Source organism: Tauraco erythrolophus, chromosome 3 (assembly GCF_009769465.1).
Source record: "Tauraco erythrolophus isolate bTauEry1 chromosome 3, bTauEry1.pri, whole genome shotgun sequence".
NCBI lineage: Eukaryota > Metazoa > Chordata > Aves > Musophagiformes > Musophagidae > Tauraco > Tauraco erythrolophus.
In genome coordinates, this window is record NC_141467.1 from 84,608,347 (window position 1) to 84,626,810 (window position 18,464).

Genomic DNA, 18,464 nt, shown 5'->3' on the forward strand with positions numbered 1-18,464 from the left:
TGCTCTTGTAGCACATGCATTTTCTGTTTTGTTTTGTTTATAATATAAAGGCATGTGGAATGAAAACATGTCTAATAATAAAAGATCACACTGTGCATTCAAAGCCCTGTATGTCAAATTTGATTTATCTGTCTTGTCAACTTTATTAAATGGAACACTAACTTCTAGTGTTTTCTTCAGTCCCAGCACTTTTATGCTTTAACCTTATCAAAATTTGAGGCACATTTGTAAATTTAGGGGAAAATAAAATTCAAATTTTTTTTAAGTCTTTAACCAGAACTCCCAACAGCTACAGCTAGATCTGACAAGACCTGTATATCTTGAGGTATTTGAGATTTAAATCATGTTTTCCCACTATTTGTTTTCTTCTAAATATTCCACCGTTACAATTAACCCTCTTTTCCTCTCTCAATTTTGCCAACTGTCAAACCTGTTTAAACTTGGAAAAACAATCTGAATACTAAAAATAGGATTACTGATATAATGGAAACTGATCACAAACCCAGTGGATTCTTTGGTTCTTAATACTGCAATTTCCTGTTTTATGGTTTCTATATATAAGCCACAATCTATGCTGAAACTGGGAAAAAAAAATACAGATGTTCTACAGATTTCATGAACCTTAGGTTGTGCTTGACCAAGAGCACCTCTTACCAGCATAATCCTGAAAAATTAAGGAAATGACCCAGTCTAATAGGTGGTAAATCGTAAACTCTAATCCACGTGCTTTGTAAGCAAAATTACTACACCAGCACAAGCTTAGTGTAAGCTTCATGTTAACACTTGGGTAAGAGGGGGTTGCTTATGCTTTGCAAACATCCTGAATTTTAGCGATGTCTCAGTAATGTCACTGAATAAAAAGTCTCGTAGAAGTGTGGAGTGGATTTATCCTTCTTCAAGTTGGGAAATTAAGGTACAAGCTTCTTAAAAGCATTTGATACTAGGTAAGGGAAGATGTAACGTGCTTGTGGTAGCAAGGGAGTTGGCATTGAGAACTCTAGTCAAAAGTAAGTTTAAACATGAGAAATTTTTTATGAAGGTTATGTACTACTCAGTTTTTTGAGAACAGTAGAAACACTTGAGTCCTGTTGAGCAGTTGAGCATGTTCACAGTCCCCTTGTAGTCCTCCTCTTCTAAAACTTGTTGTAGAGTTTCTGATTAGTTTATTTTGGAAGGCAAGTTTGAGTAAGATTATTTCCTTTGGAGAAAATAAGTTCTCTTATGTCTGTTTTTTTTCTTATGCTATTTATCAACCTTTGATGTTGCTCTTTAAATTGTTCAGCTATGCCAGGTAGCTTGCCTAGTAGATTTTGCCTAACAGTGGTATCCTCCAAGTTAGATACCTGACTGGTGAAGACACTAGTTCACTGTTAGGATTTTCCTGTGGGCAGAAAGGCAAGATCTACCTTGATGGTTCCTGTTGTTCTGCATTGACTAGCTTAGATAGTGAAGGTTAGACCTGATTATTTCTGCCATTCATTTCTTAGCAGTGAGCTAAGTGTCAACTTCATAACAGAGTGGGACAGATGTATACAATTGTACTGGCCTCTTTGATAGACAAAGCTTAAAAGATTGTGGAGGATTTCTGCCTTTAGAGATTATGGTTTTGTGTAGCTGTTTGTTGTTTTTCCCCTGATTTTTATCTTATTTTTACACTTTAAGCATGTCAAACCATCTTCTTAGTTTCATAGGAGAGCTTCTCCTTGCTAGAGTAATGTCATGAAGTTGAGAAGTCCTGTTTGTGTCAACACTAGCAAAAAGTCAAGAACAAGAACATACTTTATGCTCATTTCTTACTACTGATGCTCTGGATTAAATTTATTTTAGTTTGTTGGTTTGTTGGGCTTTTGGGGTTGTTTTCTTTTTTTTTTAAGAGCACCTTTACATTTTTTTCCGCATTCTACAAAACTTAGTGAAGAAAAGAGCTTGATGTAAAAGGCACCTGCTCTAACGACATTCTTATTTGCTCAACAGAGATGTAGACCAGCTGTCTGTAAGGGAACTCTGCCATTCCAGGAAAGCTGCAAAGAGCAATACAGATGAAGTGGATTCCAGGATGCGGGATACAGGCAATGACAGTGCTAGTACTGCCCCAAGGAGCACAGAGGAGTCTCTTTCAGAAGATGTCTTCACGGAATCAGAACTCTCTCCAATACGTGAGGAACTTGTTTCCTCAGATGAGCTTCGACAAGACAAATCTTCTGGAGCATCATCAGAATCTGTCCAAACAGTGAACCAAACTAGTGCTGAATGCTTAACAATCATTTCAGACTCCAGTGAAGCTGCCAGTGACTTAAAACCCAGTGCCGAAATGGTTGTAAATGTTAAACAGTTTGGTACCCACAGCTTAGGTTCAGAAAGTGCTGAAACGCCTATAGAGGAGGGACAAGAACCTAGTGAAAGTGTTGCAGATGTCCTCCAGCAGTCTTTGCAAGGATCGCATGGTAGTGAAGAGCATGACCAAGAGGCAGACGTGGGCAATGATCAAGATTCCTCACTAAGAAAAGAACTAGGAGAGAGTAAGACAGGAGAGGAGTGTCTACGTTGTGAAGATACCACAGACCCTCAACAGAAAGAGTTGACTAGCAAAGGAAAAGTAGCAAGAGATCGAACTCACGACTCAGAGACAGAAGTTGAGGAACTCCGCAAACTCTGGAAGACCCACACTATGCAACAAACCAAACAACAAAGAGAAAACATGCAACAGGATTCACAAAAAGAAATTAGTCAGAAAACCCTGACTGCAGGAGATGGGCAATTGGAAGGTGAGTCAGTATTTATGGATACAGTGTTAGCCTTCAGATTTACAATGTATCTCCCAGCAGCTTATCAGAATTTTTGTTGTTTTTTGTTTACATCTCCACATTTATATTTCTCATTGGATTGAAGGGATACCTAAGTTACACTTTTTATAAACCAGCAGAGAAAGTATTGCTCAGGAAACTGAAAACATGGATACCTTTGTTACTGTCATTTTTCCTTGTTGAAATTGTACTTATGATCATATTAAAACATGATATCTTGGTAGGGGATATTTAAATGAGCCTCTAAAATTAGATCCATGATGCATTGGTCACCATAGATGTCAAAATTGAAAATGTTCTTTAGCACTCAGCTAGCTGTCACTTAAATTTCCATCTCAGTGTACATGTGTATGAATGAATTTCAGGGAATGAATTCATCTTATTTACAGCATATCTGTCTTGTGGTTAAGGTTTTGATGTGAGTAACAAACACCAGAGTCTTAACATTGTTTGATACTTTCAGAACTTTGTTTCACTTGCATCTTGTCATACTTTCATGCTGGCTAGAACAAGATTAAGCATACAAAAAGAATTTCTCAGGATAAAGAAAAGCTAGACAAGAATGCTGCGAATATGGGGAACAACTAGGTTTATTTCTTGAGGACCTTTTTTTCCTCTGTAAAGCTCAGGTCCTTAGGATTATTAGTTGGAAGCTATCTTGAAAGTCTGTTGAAGTCACTCAATTCGTATAAAAAAAGACTGTGTCTTTAACTTAAAGGTGTTTCTGTGTGTATTTGATTTTGCTTTTTAAAAACTTTCATAGGTCACTTTCTGATACTTTACCATCTTACTAATGGAGATAAACTAGTTGGTTTTAATTGTGCAATATTCTGGGGTCTAGAAAGAGAACATGTCTGTAGTGCCTGTAGCAAGCTAATAAATTATATGAAGTGCATTTGAAGGTCAGATTGTTCATGTCAATTATTGAGATTATATTGAATAGAGAGGTGTATTCTTCAGTTGATGTAAATTCATCTTACGCTTCAGAATCTGATATAATAGGTTTTGGTTTTGGGGGGTGTTTTCTTCCTCCTGTTAAGGAAGTGACTAAATTTTGAAACTTGAAGCAGATTAATAGTTGCATTATTCTATGATAAATTTGACTTTTATGCCTTTAGTATTAGAGGAAATCATCTGGCGAAAATGTCAGCTAGCAGTAACTGGTGGTTGTGACTTTTAAAAAATGCAAGCACCAAGTGTTCTTTGCCACAGTTGCTGCTTTTCTTACAATTGAATATTATTTGTAATTCAGTTGTATTAGATGCTTTAGTTGTATTGGTTTTCTGAAAGGATGTATTGTTGAGTGACTGCAGGTTTTCATGCACGATTTGATCTGTACAGTCACAGTATATGTAATCAAAAAAGGGTCTGCGTATGCTCAGACAGAGGAGCACTGCCTAGCAAACTTCTGCACATGGTGTTACAGCCTCGCTGATGGTTCTAAGAGTAAAATAGAAAGAAAAAAAAAAAAGCACAGGTTACTTTTGGAGATTTGTGCCAATGAGTTCAGTTGGAATTATTGTATGTTTCTTATTCTTGCATATGGTATTAGCAGAATGCAAATAAACCAGTAAATTATGAATTAATATTTCTCAGTCTAGATAGATTTGATTAAGCTTCTACTGGCTTTGTCTACAGTAAGTTTAAATAGAGCCAAGGTAAAAGCATAGATATATTGCTTATCTCTTGAAGGTCATCAAAGACTAAGTATGATGGGTCTGTTAACAGTAGGTCACTAAAAACACTAGGTCATTAAAAAGCTGAAACACTGTGTAAACACTTTCTAATATCCTGTCTATCAGACTAAAACTCTGAAGTAGTCATACTATGAGTTTTGTATCATTAAATTACTTAAATGGTCTTTTTAGTTCCAGCACATAGCAAGACGTAGTTGAGTTTCTTTGTCACTGTACAGCACTGTTGAGACGGCCATGACAGACACAGGTTCAAGCAGAATTCATCAGCGTAAGCCTTTATTGCAGGTTTTCCATACCCTTTTATACAATTTCTAGCAGTGCACGCGACATAAGCAGTTAGGGGATTGGTTAACTACAGCCATCCACGCGCCGTAGCTTAATACGTGATGGGTGAACGTTTGGTGATCACGCGTTCTGTACACTCTAAGCCAAATTCATTACAGCAGGCAGTTAGCGTAGAAACTAGTCCGAGGACTTATCTTGCAATTCCTTTTTATCTTACGGTTTCCTGACTTTCCCAGCGCCTGCAAGTTGTTTCTGTTTCTTCTGTTCAGGGAGTATCCAGCTCTCAGGGAGTATTCAGCAATTTCTCCAAGGTCAATTTCTTTCTCTTCTGTCCTGGGATCCATGGACCTGCCGTAGTTTCCCACAATCCCCCTTTTTGTATTTGTGCTACAAAAATCACTTGGACAGTTTGCTGCAGGGCCCTTTGCAACAAACTGACCAGACAGGGCAACATTAGTAACACAACTACAACAATAATTAGAATTAACAATCCTGTTTTCAGCAATGATAACAACCAACCAGACAATCCCCATCCCCTGAACAATTTATTTAACCAATCCCATCCATCATCTGTTTGCAATTTCTTAACTCCATCTTTCAGGAGCTGTATGCTTCTGTGTATTGATTCTGAGTGATTAGACAAATTCATACAGCACATTCCTTCAAAATCTTCACATCCATGTCCTTGTGCTAACAATAAAAAAATCAATCGCAGCTCTATTTTGCAGTGTAGCATGCCTTAACACTACCTACATCAGTTAATAAATTACTCAATGCTATTGATGTAGCATTGGTTTGCTCACTTAGCCAACATCCCAAGTTTAACTTCTTTAAGGCTGCTGCTGCTGCAACTCCAGGTGCTGATGCCAATGCTACTATAATTTCTCCAGGCCCCAAAAGGTGACCTGGTCATTACAGCCAGATTCAAATTGACGAATGTTTCGTTTTACCTGCTCCTTTTTATTGTGAATTATCGTGAGGCTGGGAGTTAGCAACGTAAGCTTTCCAAAGCTACATGGTCCACCAGTAGCTCTTCCAGGAATGCCCTTCCAGGCTTGGTAGCCACATAACAGAGAAATATTTCTGGGCAGCCACACAGTACTGTCCCCTAATGCCAATTGTTTTGGTAATGTTGCATTACACCAGGCTGACTGATTCCAATATATACCAACACTAGGTGACACATCAATCCCAGCCTTGTTCAAATTGCACCCACTGGTATAATTAAAAAACAAACAAAATCGAGATGGTAAACTTCCCAAAAGGTCTAACTCTTGAGGTTCCGTGGACATTGCAGGGAAATTATTCATGTCATTGAGCTTACCTCTATACCACCCTGCCTTACCGATGGAGTTTTGTCTCCGTGATTCTCGGCACCACCAAAGAGGTTACAAACGTCCTGGAGAAGTACAATTAATTGGAACTGTGGCATTATACAAGCCATCCCATTCAGCTTCAGACAAAGGCATTCCCACAAGACAGGTGGAAAAATTCTCTGGAGAAGCAGTTGATAGACACAAGGTATCCTGTCCTATTGCCTTAGCCAAGGTAATCCATACGTTTGTTCTGGGTTGCTTCGGTATTTTCCATATCTCCAGGGTGCTCTCGACATACAGTGACAGCCTCACCAGGAGACAATACAGGTCACACACATCGAGCAGGAACCCAGAGCGGACCAGCATCTGTGGAAACACAAGCATACGCTCGTCCCCGGGTTAGCAGATTACAGGGATCAGACCACTGACCTGTCTGTAGATCTCGAACCCTAACTTTGCCTCCTAGGGACATCCCGCAGGTGGTGGTTAATGAGCCAAAATGATGTATTATCGGAGGTTTCTGAGAATCATCAGAAACCTGTAAAAAATTCAAGACATACATAGCTTTGTTCAATCGAGCTTCTGGAGGATGTCCTACCATTCCCCCTTTTTGTTTTTGCAGAAGCTGTTTTAATGTGCAATGAGCACGTTTGACAATACCTTGTCTAGTGGAAGAATTGAGGGATACCAGTAACATGAGTCAAACCTCACAGCTGTAAAAATAATTAACCTTTTGAGATAAATAAGCTGGACCATTATCCATTTTTGTCTGATGCGGGACTCCAGCAGTAGAAAAAGCCCATTGCCAATGGTGAATGACATCTTTGGCAGTTTCTCCTGCCTGAGCAGTAGCAATGATGACTGAGGAGAACATATCAATAGATACATGAACAAATTTCAATCTGCCAAACTCAGCAATATGAGTAACATCTGTTTGCCAAATTTGGAGGGCCTACAACCCTCTAGGGTTGGTCCCATAGTAAAGAAGAACATGTTGGCCTTGACAGTCAGGGCACGCGGCAACAATAGCACGAGCCTCAGCATTTGACAAGTGAAATCGTCATTTCAGGGCACGATAGCTTTGATGGAAAAATTGATGAGAAGCAATAGCTTGTTGTTTAATATTTGGAGTAGGTCCCATTGTTACACCTGATACTAATGCATCTGCTCTTGCATTTCCTTCCACCAAAAAACCAGGAAGGGTTGTATGACTTTTAATATGCAATACATAATAAGGAGAGTGTCGCTTTTGAATTTCTGTCCACAATAATTTTAAAATTCCAAAAAGTTTTTCCTGGGTAACATGGCCAAGGAAAGCTTTGTCTAACCGTTGCACTAACCCAGCCACATAGGCTGAATCAGTAACAATGTTTACAGAACAAGAAAATTGCTGAAATACCATAGTCATAGCTCTCAATTCAACAATTTGAGGAGAGCCTTCTTGGTATTCCACTCTATTTTGCCATTGATGTCCATCATACCAGACGATAGGAGCCTTCCCTGTTTTTCCTGAACTGTCAGTGAACACTGTGGGACCAAGCACAGGGTCAGATTGACTTAATTGCTTTTGTGCAGATCGAATTTGACTACCCATTTTTATTAATGGATGTGAAGGCAAGTGATAACTAATTTGACCTGTATAATTTGTCTTTGCTGCTTGAAGTGCTGAACTGTTGGCAAGGCTCCATTCAAAATATTCATTTTGTACTGGTATCACAATGTTTTCAGGCTCTCTTGCCAACAATTCTACACAACGAGCTCTAGTTCTCATAATAATTTGAGTTCAAAGTTCAAAAAGTCCAGGAGCAGTTTTTTTGTTTTAAAAGGCAAAAAGGCCTATTCCAAAACATGCGAAGGATCTTGCCAATCAGAATTCCACTGTGCTAGCATTGCAAAAGGTATCATAGAATCATAGAATGATTTGGGTTGGAAGGGACCTGTAAGATCAGATCATCTATCAAAACACACACTTGCACTGATACAGTTAAATCAATTCTCCAGACATGTTTCTGTATGATTGCCTGTTCTACTTCTTCAATCACCTGTTTTGCTTCTGGAGTTAGAACTTGTGGTGCAGAAATGTCTGAGTCGCCTTTTAACAGCTCCAGAAGTGGTTGTAATTTGGAAGATGTCAATCCCAAATAAGGTTGAATACAGTTAATCATTCCTGCTAGTTTTTGCACATCATTCAGGGTTTTTACTTCAATTTGCAACTGAATTGGTTGTGGCATTACTGTCTGATCTAGCATCTTCATGCCTAAGTACAACCATGGCTGTTGACGTTGTACTTTCTCTGGAGCAATTACCACCCCATGGTATTGTAATGATTTTTGTGCTTCAGCCTCCATTTCAGTTAGCATTACCTGGGAAGGTGCAGCTAATAAGATGTCGTCATATAATGATAACAATAACCTGATGGAAATGCAGCTCGAACAGAGCTCAAGGCTTTTGCCACGAACCACTGACAAATAGTAGGTGAATTTTTCGTATCTTGCGGTAAAACTTTCCAGTGATACCTTTTGGCTAGTTCACTGTTGTTCACTGAAGGCACTGTGAATGCAAATTTCTCCATGTCCTGGTTAGCAAGAGGAATAGTAAAAAACCAGTCTTTTAAATCTGTGACTACAATTTCCTGTTGCATTGGAATCATAGTTGGTGAAGGCAACCCTGGTTGCAAAGCCCCCATTGTTGCCATCAATCACCTCCTTGATCTTTCTTAAATCATGTAGCAATTGCCATTTTCCTGATTTCTTTTTGATCACGAACACAGGTGTGTTCCAAGGACTGTGAGAGGATTCTATATGTCCTGCTGCCAATTGCTCTTTAATCAGGGGGTGCAGGGCTGTGAGTTTTTCTTGATTGAGGGGCCACTGATCCACCCAAACAGGCTTTTCTGTTAACCATGTTAAGGCCAGTGTGGGCTGTGTTACGCCCTGCAGCACAGTGACCCCTATTAAAAATCCATTGTAATTCTCACTCCCCATTGTGCAAGACAGTCCCTCCCCCACAAATTTAAGGGTGCTGTGGTCACATATGGTCTTAATAGTGGCTTTTTGTCCCTCAGGATTATTAATAAGAACAGGCTTGACAGACATAAAGCTGTTGGCAACCCCCCCAGACCCATTTCTCCGGCACTATTCGACACTAGAGGGCAGGTGGAAGGCCAGTCACGCTGTGCGATGGTAGTAACATCAGCTCCTGTGTCCAGCAAACCCGTTAGTTTTGTCTGCAATGGGGTTACATGATCCATTGTAAGTGTGCAAATCATTTCTGGTCTCGTTGGTGACAGTCAGTCTGGGACCAAAACATAGATGGTTTCCCCGTAGATCCAAATCCGTTGTTGCCGCCAACAGTCTGCTCTGTTCTAGGAACACAACTCAGAAAAGGCCCAAGTTGAGCAATTCGAGTCCTTTTAGTAATTGTTATCGGTGGTGTTGCAGTAGATACCATAGCACAGATCTGTCCTGTATAATCAGCATCAGTCACTCCTACATGCACTATTAACCCTTGCAAAGTGCCGCTTGATCATCCTATTAACAAAGCACTAAGTCTTTTACTGATTGGTCCCCATGGATCCAAAGGCACTTTGTGTATTTGTCATTTATTGTTACTGTGTCGGCGGTAGATACATCCATCCCAGCAGCTTCAGTTGTTTTCCCTGATAATTTGTCACACAAGCTTGCGGATTGATCTATGGATTGCACTGCCGATGCTGTATCGCTGCCGCAAAGGGATTGCCAAGATGGTAGGGTATTTGTGTCTGGGCGCGCCCCCTCGTGCTTTTTGCCATTTCCCTGAATTATCTGACCATTAATATGAAACTTTGATCGACATTGTTTAGCATAATGACCTGTTTTCCCACATCTATGACAAGTAACTGTTACTGAGTTATTTGTTGTCAGTTTCCGATCTTTTAGGTCTGGGCATTCTGATTTTTTATGTCCCATGTTTCCACATTTAAAACACTTCTGCTCCTTAACACGCAAGGCAGTTAAGTCGGTGGCCAGCGCAGTCATTTTATGCCCTGCAGTCCTGACTTCAGCATGCGCAGTAACCATTTCCTCTGAAGAAGGATCCCCCAGTAACGTCTCAATAACTCTTTGACAGTCAATGTTGGCATTATCTCTTGCTAGCTGTTTTGTTAACAGGCTTCGCACATTGCTGTCAAATAATTGTTTTTCTATAGCTCCTTGCAGTTTTTCCACAAATTGTAAGAAAGGTTCCCTGGCTCCTTGCTTGATTGTTGAATACTTTGCCTTAGGCTCCACCACCTCTGCCGTGCATATTAAAGCGTGCATCCCTATTTGCTTAATCTGCACAAGAATTTGAGGATGCCACTGTGCTTGAACTGTCGGATTACTAAACACTTGACCCATTTCCATCAATACGTCTGCACCCACACCATAACAAGGGTCAGTTTGGGACAATTGCATATTTTGCAATGCCTGCTGATCAGCCCGTTGTCTCCAAACGTTCATAAAAAGCGAGTGTTGTGCTGGCTGAAACGTAATTTGAATTTAATACCTCTAAATTCAATATTCGCAACAATTGCGTTACTGCTGGGGAATTCAGTCCATACTGAGTAACTGCTTTCCGCATATCCTGTATAACTCTCCACGACCACCCCACATGTTGATTGGGCTGATTAGAACCTGGGAGAGCTAGCTCCACAAGAAATGCACTAGGTTTTCCTTCAGTTTCCATCACAGGCAGATATTTATCAACCAGTGCCCCCAGCACTTCAGACAAGTCCCAGTCTCCATCCTCTATTGCTTTTTTCTTAATCTCATCCCAAAAACGTACTACATTACGCAACTGAACCATCACTGTAGCAGGTGGCAACACCCATGACCGTGGTAAGGGAGGCTGATACGGTAGACCCCCCCCTATTCTCCCATTTGCTTTGCAGGAGTAGTAGGTGTCTCAGCAACATCTTTCTCTCTGTTACTTTCCAGTAAAAGGGGATATAACTGATCCTGTGCTTGTGCGTTCTCTGTCTTCTTAATATCAGAGGAATTCAGTGGAGAAGAAGGGAGAGAGCATGTTTCAACCTTAGGAGTTGTGTACTTTTGTTTTGCCTCTTGCAGCTGTTGCCAAGGCAGTTTATAAGGAGCAAATTTCTCTGCCACTTTTAGCTGTTCTGCAGGGGACACATACATTCCTGAGGAAGCCGGCTTGACCGAGCAAGCAGATTTTTGCAGTTTTTCTTTCGACTTGACCACAGGCAGTAAACTCCCTGCTGAGCTATCATTTACTTCAGAAGTCTCTCCCACAACCTCGTTTACTGCAGAGGAGGTTATCGGAACAGAGTCTGTCTTGCGCTCTGCTTTATCGCACTCAGATTTTAAGTCTTTTAAAGCGTCCAAAAGTGATTGCCAAGTTGTTAGTAAGTCTGTAGACTCTTTTTCCCCAAGAGTAGCAGTGTCAACCTTTCCTCCTAGGGCTTGCCACATAGACACACTAAATGCTGTGGCAGAGTTCGCTTCAAACCCTTGTCGCTGCCCCCATAATAATATTTTTTGAAGGTTATTATTAGTTACTTTTAGTCCTTTCTTTTTCAATATTAACATCCACATAGAAAGAATAGCTTCCTCCTCCTTCGTAAGGTTATTCCTCATAGTCCTGTTCCCAGCGGCTCACCTCTCCAGGTGTCAAAGTTGATCTGGATCAATTCGCAGCTTTCCCGCCGCTCTCAAGCTACGCTGGGCTCCATCTCCACCGCACTTCGCCCTGTGGTCCAAAAGTTCGTGTGCTGGCAAATCACTTCGGGGTCACCAGATGTCACTGTACAGCACTGTTGAGACGGCCATGACAGACACAGGTTCAAGCAGAATTCATCAGCATAAGCCTTTATTGCAGGTTTTCCATACCCTTTTATACAATTTCTAGCAGTGCACGCGACATAAGCAGTTAGGGGATTGGTTAACTACAGCCGTCCACGCGCCGTAGCTTAATACGTGATGGGTGAACGTTTGGTGATCACGCGTTCTGTACACTCCAAGCCAAATTCATTACAGCAGGCAGTTAGCGTAGAAACTAGTCCGAGGACTTATCTTGCAATTCCTTTTTATCTTACAGTTTCCTGACTTTCCCAGCGCCTGCAAGTTGTTTCTGTTTCTTCTGTTCAGGGAGTATCCAGCTCTCAGGGAGTATTCAGCAATTTCTCCAAGGTCAATTTCTTCCTCTTCTGTCCTGGGATCCACGGACCCACTGTAGTTTCCCACGTTTCTTCTTTTTTGTGGGAATTTTGATCATCTTGGATTTTGGGAACTACCATTTCTTGATCTTGGCAGAAGTCAAATGTTTCTGAGTTTGGAATTAATGATCTATTTGTTCTGAATGTTGAGCAGGTGATGCAATGCAAGTTGGTATCTATGGGTAGACTAGAATAAGTAAAAAGGCCTCGGATTTTTTTTTTTTATTACTTAAGACTCTCTTATATTCTCTTCTGTTTTATAGGCACTTATGTTAATCACTGGACTGAAATAAAAGCTAGATGTAGTTGATACTTTGGAGAAATAGTAATGGTCTATAGTTTTGTTTGTGTATAAACAGACTGAAATCTCATTAAAGATAACATCTTGTTTTTGCTGCTTAGTTAGCTGGATATTGGCAGAGAGTGAAAGGAAGGAAAAAAAAAAAGCATGAGACTTGCAATAGCCATTACTAAAATCTTTTTTTCTGATTAACTTTGTGTCAAATATACAAAAATATATTGCAGAATGCACCCAAAAAGAACGTCTTAAATAGACCTTTTGAGATTTGGAGGCATGGCTAAATAGTTTATCTTCGTTCTCTCTGCTAGCTGGAACTATAATCATAGAATGGCATAGGCTGGAAGGGACCTCAGAGATCATCTAATCCAACCTCCCTGTCATGGGCAGGGACGCCTCTTAACTAGACCAGGCTACTCAAGGCTCCGTCCAACCTGGCCTTGAACACCTCCAGGGAGGGGGCATCCACTACTTCTCCGGGCAATTTATTCCAAAGTTTTACCACCCTCGTACTGAAGAATTTCTGCCTAAGATCTAATCTAAATTTGTTCTCCTTCGACTTAAACCCATTTCCCCTTGTCCTATCAGTGGACACTCTTGTAAAAAGTCCCTTCTCAGCCTTCCTGTAAGTTCCCTTCAGGTATTAGAAGGCAGCTATTAGGTCCCCCCGAAGTCTTCTCTTTTCAAGGCTGAACAATCCCAGCTCCCGCAACCTGTCCTTGTAGCAGAGGTGCTCCAGCCCTTGGATCATCTTTGTGGCCCTCCTCTGAACACGCTCCAACAAATCTATGTCTCTCTTATGGTGGGGACACCAGAACTGGACGCAGTATTCGAGGTGGGGTCTCACAAGAGCAGAGTAGAGGGGGAGAATCACCTCTCTTGACCTGCTGACCATGCTTCTCTTGATACATCCCAGGATGCGGTTGGCCTTCTGGGCCGCATTAGCACACTGCTGGCTCATGTTGAGCTTCTCATCTATAAACACTCCCAAATCTTTCTCTTCAGGGCTACTGTCAACCCGCTCTGTGCCCAGTTTGTATTTGTGCCTAGGATTGGCCCGACCCAGGTGAAGGACCTTGCATTTTGACTTGTTGAAGCTCATATAATCTCACTTGTTTTTTAAGGTATGGTACAAATCTCACTGCTCTGAGCTTTAGGTCAGAGAAGTTCTGAACTGCTGCATCTGAAGGACCAAAATCTCAAATATCAGATCATTTTAAGAGTACTTCTCTAAAACTGCCATGTGCCACTGTTCTGGTTCATGTGCCAGACGAGTGAAACAGTTTTCTTGTTTATTTTGGGTTCCTTTTGGTTATTTTTATCTGACAGTTTACCTTTTGACTTTACAGATTTATAAAATATTTCCAATCATGTATATTATGATTATTCTACCATAAAGTATACTGAAGGTATAATTCTAAAATATTGTCACTGAAAATTAGGAGATGCACATTTTAAATATTTACTGAAAAAATATTCATTTGTGGAACAATGCTAGTCTGAATTTTATGATGAATATCTGATTGAGAAAACATACAGTAGTGATGTTTCTAGACCAAGAAGGTGATGTTTTCTGTGCTTAGTGTATCTGTAGTCTGCATAGACACTGAAGGAGAACTTCAACTGTAAAGAAAAGATGAATGTCCTAGAAAATTAGAACATATCTATATGTACATGTAACACCAGAGGTAGGATAAATCCTTTGTTGTCATAGCTGATCATAAGAACTCTTAAATTTACATTTTTCTTCCTTGCTTTAAAAAGTCTCTTGTGACTGGAGCTCATGTTCCGGGATTTGGGCAGTTAATCTAACAATGAAACAATTTTGAGAAGGCTTCTTCCTTTACCTTGTGCTGACTTGACAATCCAGACCTTGAGGGTAATCATAATTCTATTAGTTCAATTAGATATGCTACTGGAGGGAAAAATCCCATACCACAACGTCTACTGTATTTCATCCTGAAGTGGTATTCATACCTTTTGAAGTGTTTGATGTAGCTAACAAATTAAAATTCATCTCAATCCTCTATTAGTAGTGCCAGAACTCTTCTTTTTTAAATGAAAAGTATCTAATGAGCGGCTTTGACATATGTGAATCAACAAGCTTAAGTACTTATTTAACACTGTGTCTTTTGCATGTGTATAGAATATCTTTTTAACAGTTTGTCTGGTTCAGTGTTGAGGGATATACATTGAGAATACCTTCTGAAATACTCATAAGTATGGATGAAAGACTATCATAATGTGATCTGGGATAGGAAGCAGAAATGAATGTTAGAATTATTCAGATGTGCTGCACTCTGAAGTTAATTCCAGTGATGCAATTTACATAACAAAAAAAGGACAGATAATTATTACTACCTGTGTTACCTCATCTCGTATTACTTATATATATATATATGTATGTATATATATATATGCGCATTCTATATACCTGCATTGCCTAATAGAAAATTGGCTAATAGTTTTAAGCTCTTTTGTACATTGTGGATAGCAAGCTTTTTCTTTACTAACAGGTTCTTCTCTTACGAAAGAAAAAAGACGACATCGATCTCACAAGTTTCTGCGTCTCAGGGTTGGAAAACCCATGAGAAAAACATTTGTTTCTCAAGCAAGTGCATCAATGCAACAGTATGCACAGAGGGATAAAAAACATGAGTACTGGTTTGCTGTTCCACAAGAAAGGTAAGAAGGAAGTAGACTGTAAAATCAACACTCTCCGATAGTGTTTGAGGTCTTTGAACTTTTTTTTTCTGCACCATTCAAAATTTTTCAGTGACTGTGTCTATAAAACAACACAAAAAAAGGTCAACAACTGAGGATAGTGGTGATTGGCTTGTGCTTAACACTGGAATACCTTATTGCCATGCTGAAGTGTTACTGATTTACTTGTGTTACTTCCAAGTTCAGCCAGTAGTTGTTCATGGTATAATTTAGGCTTGTGTCTGTAGTAAGTGAATAACAAAAGACTGAACTAAGTGGTGTCTGGTGAAGGAAGTGAGTTATGCAGCAAAGTTTTTGTTGTCATTATCTGTGCGTCCCCTTATTTGGAAACTTTCTAAAAATTCTCTCTACTTCTTATAGCTCTGAGTTCAGAAGAGCTAGCTGGGGTTCTTGATCTTATCTGTATAAATGGAACATGTAACTTTTCCAGGAAGCAACTTGAACATAACTGCTGGAAAAATATCTAAATTTGTTGCAGTGATTCAAGGACGTGACACGTCCATGCTCACTTACTGGTAAAGACTTGAATTCTTAAATGATCTTTAGTGCTAGGAAACTGTGACTTATTTTCAAGTTGAATGTGATTTTTGGGGATATTGGAGATTATTATATCCTTGTCAGAAGAGGGGGGTTGAAAAAGAACAACAAAAAGTTTTGTCAGCTATCATCTTGTATAAATACCTACACACAATGATCAAGTCACTTTTCCATCTTTTCTTTTGAGCTGAATGGCATAGAATGTCCAGTGGGGCACTGCAGTTGAGGACAGATATGGATCAATTGGAGAGAGTCCAGAGGAAAGCAGCAAGACTAATTAATGCCTAGAAAGTGTAACATATAACGAAAATTAGAAGTAAGTGGGGTTCTTTAATCTAAAGGAGAAAAGGTTGATTCCAAACATAAAATCATTTCATACTTAAAAGTTGGCTGCAACAAGAAAGGAAGTAGTCTTTTTTTCATGTCCACTGTGAATGAAGATGTGTAATGAACTGAAATTACATCAAAATATTTGAGTTTTCCAGCAGGGAGAATTGAGTCTATGCTAGTACATCACTAACCTGCTTTTAAACATCACTTCTGCGACCCCGAAGTGGTGGAGATTATGCAATTTCTTGAGACAAATATCTGTCACACTGATTCCAGTATCACTAATCCTGTCTGGGCCAGGTGACCTCTTGTGATTACATTAAACTCAAATTTTCTCATTCCGTTCATATCATGCTTCATTTGAAAACAGATGAATGTTTCAAATATGATGATGTCGTCTAGGTGAGCTGATTGAAGTGATTGCTGTCTCTATAGTTTGTTTTCTAATGTGGCAGAGCAAGTTTTTACCTCCAGCATAAAGCAGAATTTATCACCTATTTCAGAAGAAATAGTTCCTAGTTTACAGTCTGTATCTAATCTCCTTGGAAATGACTCCACTTATGAAGGGTTTCTCTCTCTAGCTGCATGGGGAATTAGTCATCTGTTCTTTACTCATCCAGTGTCTGTCCTATGTTTTTTGTACACAAAAAGTCACATGTGGTGATAGTGAGGTGTTAACCTTGCTGAGTGCTCCTCTGCATAGGTCAAAATATTTAGTGTCATCCCAGTTGTCTCTGTCACCTAGTGGTAAGAAAGAAAAAAGTAGCTATCTGGCAAACCTGCCTTGCCTCAGTGTTCTTAGTCTCAAATGAGCCAGTCTGGGAAGGAGTGTCTTAGAGTTCCTTAAACATGAAGTTTTATTTACTTTTTTAACTGCTCTAATTATACACAATTTCAGGTTCTTAAAAAGTTAAAATTTTTAATTTTCCTACTTATAAGACTTTTAAAAATTGGTATCTTTTTCAGTGCATGAGGAGTCAGCAGCTTCTTCTTGTGACTTTGTCATAGAACTTAGCTAGCCTTATACATCCGAAATGTTTTATTCTCTCTTACTGTCAGAGAAAGATTTGTCCTTCCTCCCCACCCTTTCATCAGTGTTATCCTGGAACCTTAATTTTAACAAGGGTGACTTTGAATAACTGACCCTGCTCAGAGACTGTTATTACATACCTGTGTGCTGCATCCTTTTAGACATGGAGGCACATGAAAATTATAGCTGCAGTTTTTGAGAGACTTTGCTGCTCTGTATCTCTTGCTGTTCTTCCAGTGTTCAGTATAGACTGACATCTATTAGGCTTGTCAATAACTTTCTTGGATTATTTGGGCATTTCGTTCTTCCAGACTGGAGAACCATGCCATTTGTGGCAGATAACTTAAAAGGAGGTAACTTTGAATCTTGGTAGTACCATCGCAGTACTGTGGTTAGAGTAGCCTGTAGTTTATGATCTAGCTATGTATATCCACACTTTCAGCCTTATTTCCTCATATCTGTAGTAATTCTCACAGTCTGTATCATTCTGGTTACATGTCTTGGGAATGTTCAGCTCTGCTTCAGGAGTAGGGAAAACAGACATGCAGACGTTTTTGAATTCCAGTTTTGTTTATGTTTTTATATAACTCTTTTTAAATAAAATAAAATCGTAGTGTTTTATTTTGGAAGTTATTCCAATTGTAAACATTGTTTCCAATGGGACTGAAGTGGTTGTAGGACTGTATTTGTATATGAAAACACAGCTAGTCAATGGCCAACTTTTTTTCCTGTTTTTCCTCTGGTGTCAGCTTCATATAATTAGGAAGGAAAAAAACAACTAACTAGCTTTTTTCAAATGTGTCTCTAATATCTAGTAAAACATGAAATAGTAAGTATTTGCATTTCAACCTTAAATAGTTCCTAATTATTAGACATAACCCAAAAGTTCATAAACTTACCTTATTTTTCTTTTCTGTGTCATTACTTGACTTCTCTAGGACAGATCACTTGTACGTCTTCTTTATCCAGTGGAGTCCAGAGATATATGCAGAAGATACTGGAGAATCTCTTCGGGAACCTGGATTCATAGTGGTAAAAAAGAAGGAAGAGCCTGAAACTACTGAAGAATCTACTACTGAAGATGCTGCTAAAGAGTGGGAGGTAAGGAAGAACAGTATCAAAGTTTTTTTCATATTCTTTTTTTTTTATAGTTCCATAGGAATATAGTTAAAATAGCATTAAATACTTTCCAGTAAGAAAAACAAAGCAGTGTGCTTTATTAGGCTGCTTACTATGATCATGACTGT

General features: G+C 39.4%; 1 protein-coding gene across 5 annotated transcripts in view; it reads left to right on the forward strand.

The window, feature by feature from the left end:
- The window catches only part of OXR1 (oxidation resistance 1), a 158,803-nt gene that overhangs the window by 109,549 nt on the left and 30,790 nt on the right, over positions 1-18,464 (forward strand). For all 5 annotated transcript variants that reach the window (XM_086608781.1, XM_086608784.1, XM_086608785.1 and 2 more), the window contains 3 exons: positions 1,975-2,765; positions 15,113-15,281; positions 18,156-18,318. In XM_086608781.1, the coding sequence (XP_086464907.1) occupies positions 1,975-2,765; positions 15,113-15,281; positions 18,156-18,318 (1,123 nt within the window). The remainder of the gene's footprint in view (positions 1-1,974; positions 2,766-15,112; positions 15,282-18,155; positions 18,319-18,464) is intronic.